We start from the raw sequence: 6,837 nt of genomic DNA, 5'->3' as shown, positions 1-6,837 counted from the left end.
GGTATCGGGGTGTGTCAGACACAAAAAAGGTAGAGACAGGTTTAAATACATTTCCGTGGACAGGCTTCCTACCCTCTTTGGCAAGAAACCCAGGGGCTCCCAGAAGGAGGCGGGATGTAAGTGGATTTCCGAGGACCCTCTATTTTCATTCTCCCTTGAAGCTTCGAAGGTAAGACCCACGGAAAACTGCAGGGCTCGGCGTTCTTCTGTCCATCACAGGTCATCCCACTGGTAGATGTGTGTTGTCCTGGGGCATTTGGAACTGGTGGCGGGGACTGGGGACGGGGAAGCTGGCGGCGCTAGGAACGCCCTTCGGAGGAGATGCGCTCCGTCCCCTCCGTCTGCGGTCGGGCAACCCGGCTAGCGGAGACAGAAGTCCGGACGGAGAGGGATGGACCACGCCCGCGGAGGCGGCCTCAAGCTCAGCCGCTCAGTCCTGCCCGGGCTCGGGGAGGCTCAGGCCCCGGGAACCCAGGGCGGAGGGGGCGGTGACCGGGCACCCTGCGGCTACTGCGGCCGCGCGGCCGCGGCTCTTGCGGCTCCGGCGCCCGCCGGGTGGTGTCTCCGCAGTGCCCGCCTCCAAGCTCCCCTTCCCCGCCCCTCGCGCCCCCTTCCCCGCCCCCGCCCGGCGCCCCGGCGCCCCGGCCGAGCTGACCCGCCGCCCCGTCCCTCGGAGCGCGCCGCGGCGGCTGCTCCACGGCGGCGGCAGCGCCTCCCCCGTGCGGCGCCCGCGCTCCCGGCGGCGTAGTCCTCCCGCCTCAGCCATTTTCCCTCCCCCGCTCCCCTCCCGATCCTCATCCTCTCGCCCTCCCCCCGCGCGGGGACTTTTCCGGAAAGTTTTTATTTTCCGCCTCAGCTCTTGGAGAAAGAAGCTCCCGGCCCCGCGGCAGCAAAACTTTTCGGCTACCGCTCCGCCGGCCCCCTCCCTCGGCTGCCCGGCCCCGCGGCCCTTGGCGCGCCCCGCCGAGCGATGAGCGCCCCTCCGGTCCTGCGGCCGCCCAGCCCGCTGCTGCCCGTGGCGGCGGCGGCAGCGGCGGCCGCCGCCGCGCTGGTCCCGGGGTCCGGGCCGGGGCCCGCGCCGTTCCTGGCTCCCGTCGCGGCGCCGGCCGGGGGCATCTCGTTCCATCTGCAGATCGGCCTGAGCCGTGAGCCGGTGCTACTGCTGCAGGACTCGTCCGGGGACTACAGCCTGGCGCACGTCCGCGAGATGGCTTGCTCCATCGTCGACCAGAAGGTAAGGCGCCGTACAGGGGGCGCTGCCCGTCCGGTCGCCCCTCGCCGCGCGAACTTTCCGGCTCCGGGGGCTCGGCGGGGATCCAGCCTCGCCGGCGCTCTGGAAGGGTCTGGCACTGGCCAGGGTTGGACGCCGGTATCTGAGGCACTGCATTCCCTGTTGTCCGGTTCTCCCCTTGCCCCGTCTTCTTGCATTCCCCATTTCTCTGCAGTCCGCATCCTCCTCACCCATTTCCATTCCCCTCGGGACATCCGCAGGTATGTTGCTTGCCCCATTTCTCTTAGCGCCTCTCCCTCCTCTTAAGACTTCCCGGCTCCCCCCTCTCTTCCCTCTGGACCCTGGACCGGCACGTTCCTGGCGCCAGATTCCTCCTTCCCGTACCAGAGTTCCCCCCGCCTCCCCTCCCGGGACACGCTCAACACGATTTCAGCACCACTCCCTTCCTCTTCAGGCCCCTCTCCCAGCTCAGACTGATGCTGAGGAGTTGCTGGAATGATCTAGAGATGAGGAATTTCTCACCTGTCAAATAAGCTTTTAAGAGGGGATGATTGACTCAGCCAGCTGTGAAAACACCTGACCAGATCACAACCTCTCACCTCCTGGTAGTTTTTTAGTCCTACCTTTGTTGTGAACGTGAAAGCAAATTTTTCAACCCTGAGGCACTGATAGTGGGGCATTGAAGTGGAGGCACAGACATATAAAGGGTGAGGGTACTCCCAGGAGCATCCCAAGGCTGGCTGTACCCTTAAGTTTGAGGCTGTGGGACTCGGGACAGCAGTCACAAAAGGCAGGTTGGAAAAAGGGCCATTATCCTGGGCCACGCCACCCAGGGAGGAGACGCAGCCTGCCCACCACTGTTTCTAGTGCAATTCTGAATTTCAGGTTGTTTCTGTAGCCATCCCGAGCGATGTTGCATGGAAAGCGGTGATAAGAGTGTGAAGGAAAGGGGGCCATGGCGCCAGTCTTCTCAGTATAAACAGGCAGGGATTAGGGGGTGGGGACAGAAGTCTCTAAAGGTGCTGAATTTCAACCCTGGAGGACTGGCTAGTACTTGCCTTATAAAGGTCACTTGAATAATCATGAATGTTTTCTTTGAAGTGTTTGGAGCAGAGGTTGCTAAATTCGAGTGTTGTTAATTGTGGCATCAAGCACAGGGATGTTAGAAAAATCCCCAGGGAAAAATCAGTAATCTAGAAAGTTTGTAAAAGTTCTGGAGGCTAGACTAAGGCAACAATGAGTGTCAAGAAGTTTTGGTTATTGAATGTAGTGACGTTTTATATTGCATATGACTCAGTCTTTTTCAACTTCCATGTAAATGACAAATTCTATCTAATTCTAGTACAAGTCCTGTTATGTGCCTCCTCATCAACATTATGGGATATTTGTTGCATGTGAAAAGGAGCACTCTTTTAGGCACTGAAAGCCTTCCCTTAGTGGAAGCTGTAGTCTACAACAGTCTCCATTAGGGTGCAAACCAGTTGATTTTAAGAGCATTAAACATAAGCTCTTAACATATAAACATAAACATGAGATGAGCATAAAAGCAGTGTATAATGAAATTTCTCAAAAAGCTAATGCAATTGTATAGAATTTTAATTTACCTAAATTTAAAACAAGTGATAGAGTCACAGGGAATATTCAGATTGAGTCAGATTAATATGGCAGACTGAATTCCAGTTGTCTCAATAGCTACCAAGAGGGATGGAGGGAACGATTTGAGTAGGAAGAGAGGTTTCAAGCGCCTATGGATTGCAGCCGGCCTGAGGGTAGTGACTAGGGTATTTAGAGAAAGTACAACTGTGAAAAGGCCTTGAAATTAAAATGAGCTCAAATTATTAGAAGCCTCAGTAATCTTCCACATAGAGATATCAAACCAAGGACATCTGAAAGATGGATTTGCTGTGTGGGAGATGTTTGAGAATGCCAAAAATGTTATGGTAGAAAGAAAACTGGAGTTCAGTCATGAGCTACTTGCGACCTGAGCCAACACTCTGGGGAAAGACCTGGAAAGGTACGGGAAAGGGAAAATCATCAGCTTTGGTGGCTCATTTATAAGGCAAACCTCTTTGGTATTTACTCTTGTAGTTCTCTTTCTGAAAGAAGAGTTTGAGAAGTTTAATGGCTTGGGATAGCCAAAGTAAAGAACTCTCTTGTACTTTTTTTTTTATAAGGTTATGAAAAGAGTTCGATTTAGAGATGTGTATTTGAGGGTTACTTATATACAAAATATTGTAAATAAATATTTATTGGATGGTGGGTCTGGACAGAAAAATTCCCATCTATCTGTCCTCTGTCATCTGTCTTGAGACACATTATCACCGAGGCAGAAACAAGATTAAGAGGGCTGAATACCCATCACAGGATAGCAGGGATCTCTCTGCTTTGTGACAGTGGAAGTGGCAGACAGGGTCAGTGCTGAATTAAGGAAATGGGAGGAGATCCTTTGTCCCTCATTTCAGGTTCTCTTAAGTACTGGCTGAAGAGATCAACCATGATGAAGGATGGCAGGAAGGAAAGAGAGAGAGGGAGGGAGGGAAATGAATGTTTTAGGTGAGAACTGAGAGTTTGAAATCATTTACAATTTGTAATATAGACATGGAGTAATGTTGAGCTTATAGCAGAAGGTTCTGATTTTCTGAGCCGTCTACATTCATTGTTTCATTAACTTTTTGAAAAGGGGCTTCATAGGATTTGAGAGTTCCCTAAGTACTCATACTAAAAGAGATCAGATTAGCTTAAATCTTTGGAAGTGTTAACTGACAATTCAATTTATGTCAGCAACATTCATGGGGCATTTTTTGTGGGGTGTACAAATGAGGTGTATAGGGCAGAATAAGAGAGATCTTGTCCCTGAGAAACTCATCTTCAAGTCATTACTGTTGTTATTTAGAATTTAGTGTATAGTTTTTCTTTGATTATGTAGGTTTGGAAAGTGGCAGACATTTGACTGTACTTGAAAAATTTTAATGGTAATTCAGCATTTTAAGATTAATGTACCCCAAGTATGTACTGAATTAAATAGCTAAAGAATTATTCTTTTATCTTTTAGTTTAGGTCAAAAATCTAGTCTGGCTCTTCTATATGTAAGCATGTTTAAATATGCAAGATGTTATTCCTTCTTTTTTGGAAGTATTAACGTAAGGTTTTACTTATGCTTATTTCTTTACTTTGCAAGCATGTAACCTTGAAGACTGGTTATATATAAAAACATGTATTTTGTTAGTATACATGATTATTGTTTTCTGGAAGGTAAAAAAATAAAAGTAACTTATTTCCCTCTGAAACACTGTTACTTTTTACTATCAAAGGAACCTTGAATATATAGACTAAGAAGGAATTGTTTTGAGGCAAGGAACAGTATTCCAAAGGAAGAATTAGTTTGGTTTCCTGGTACATTATCCGTCTGTCTATCTATCTATCTACACACACACACACACACACACACACACACACGTGCGCGCGCACACTTTTTTTAAACAAGCAGTATTAATTTAGGGATGTGAGATGCAATTAATATGACTATATGTCCGTTCATTTTGGTTGTTATCATATTAGAAAGATGACTCATATTTCCCTTTTGAATTTACTAAAATGAAGTAATAACATCAGTAAGACCCTTGGCGTATAGTTTGGGTTTACACAGTCAGGTATCTGACCAGAGAAACTAAAGAGTGAGATTTTATAGAAGACAGCTCACTAAAGGCATGATAAAGGTTAGTTCCTTGGTTTGAGAGAAGCTTTGCTGTTTGTAATTGTTTCACTTTCTTAATTGTAAATTGTTCTCTTAACAGTTGTGTCATTTTTGCCTTTATTGTAATTTTAGCTACTCTACTTCTGCAGATTAAGGTGGAAGTAATTAACTACTTGATCAGCCCAACATATAAGGAACAGCAAAATCCTTTTAAGCTAATGATGGTGTTTGGGTTTTAGGTGTATACTTTTTATTCAGATTTTATATTTGTCATTATTGTATGTCAGTTGATTTCTGATTTAATGATGAAGTATAGAAGTTGTCATTTCATTAAGTGATTCTTAATGTAATTCAATACTATATGTTTAAAATTATAATTTCAAGCTTAGTAGTATAATAGGAATATATTTTGATATATATGTAATGCTCATGTACTATCTATATGCAATATTTACATATATACATAGTACTTTATTATCTAAGTATATAAGTGTGTTTGAAACATATTTTTAAAAGCCTACTTTATCACGTATGGCCTCCAGATGCTTAAGTATTGTTTTATATGTTGTATTGTAGCCTGCAAAAATGGGGCCTCATTATATAGCTCATAATCCAAAGAGAAACTTTGCTTTATATTTTCTATCAATGTGCAGAGCTGAAAACCTTTTCTTTCTTTTTTTTTTTTTTTTTAAGATTTTATTTATTTATTTGACACACAGAGAGACAGCAAGGGAGGGAACACAAGCAGGGGTAGTGGGAGAGGGAGAAGCAGGCTTCCTGCTGAGCGGGGAGCCAGATGCAGGGCTCAGTCTCAGGGACCCTGGGATCATGACCTGAGCCAAAGGCAGACGCTTAATGACTGAGCCACCCAGGCACCCCAGAAAACCTTTTCTTATAGGTGTATGCTATTTAACAGTTTTCACAAGGAGAACATTCCTTTTTTATTTCTTTTTTAAAAAAAATTTATTTAAGTACTCTTTGTGCCCAATGTGGGGTTCAAACTCACAACCCTGAGATCAAGAGTCATATGTTTTTCTGACTGTGCCAGCCAGGCACCCCACAAGGAGAATTCTCTATTTTATTTTATATTCTCTCTATTTTATATTTATTTTATATTCTAGAAAATATTCTAGGGAATATTCTAAGAATTGGATGATTGGCTGTTTTGACAAATATATAAATTAATTTGGGCCTTTAGATCCAGGATTGAGAATTTGAAAGAATTTTCTGTGAAATCTATAATGTGCATGTATGTGGGAGTGGGGGTTGGATGGTAGGTGTGGGACTGGAAAATTATTAGTAAAGTTTGTAAATTTGCCCCATACTTTATAACTGTGTTGCTTCATATCAACAGACTCCTATCACAGCTATTAAGGGCTATTTAAAACTTTATTTAGAAATTATTATTACTCTTTTTGTGTGTGTGAGGTGATTATATATAGGTCTTCACCAGTTTATGCATGAGTGACTTTTAATGACCTTACTGGACAGTACAAACACATTTGTAAGCCTATGAATGTATGGTTGTGACTTATCTAACATTACTTTGAACATTAAAGATAATATATATAAAGGATTAAATATACTGCCTAGCAAATAGGTGTATAATAAATAGGATTATTGATAGTCTAAGGCTTTACAAAATAACATACTGTCTTGTTAGCAAAAGAAATGTGTACTTTATTATTTTATTCTTATATCAACATATTAATAAAATTGTAGTATTAAAAAGCAGTATGACTGTAAGGCCTAGATAACATGTTTTCTCTGCTCTCTATAATAGGGCAAATCTTAGGAGTAGTTCTTTGAAACTGCCTCTCAAATTTCAACTTCTCAGAATTCCTCAAGGAGTAATTTGATTATTGCTAAATGCAAAACACACATGCTGATAAAAGTACAGCACATCTTTATT

The 6,837-nt window shown here is 44.4% G+C and overlaps 1 protein-coding gene across 1 annotated transcript in view; it reads left to right on the top strand.

The window, feature by feature from the left end:
- The first annotated feature begins 970 nt into the window (after positions 1-970).
- Positions 971-6,837, top strand: part of PRKD1 (protein kinase D1) — a 314,111-nt gene continuing 308,244 nt past the window's right edge. Inside the window, 1 exon segment of the mRNA XM_040620799.1 lies at positions 971-1,234. Within this exon segment, the coding sequence (XP_040476733.1) occupies positions 971-1,234 (264 nt within the window).

Source organism: Ursus maritimus, unplaced genomic scaffold, assembly GCF_017311325.1.
Source record: "Ursus maritimus isolate PB19 unplaced genomic scaffold, ASM1731132v1 scaffold_36, whole genome shotgun sequence".
Lineage (NCBI taxonomy): Eukaryota > Metazoa > Chordata > Mammalia > Carnivora > Ursidae > Ursus > Ursus maritimus.
Note: the sequence above shows the minus strand (reverse complement) of the source record. Positions and strands in the feature narration are given on the sequence as shown.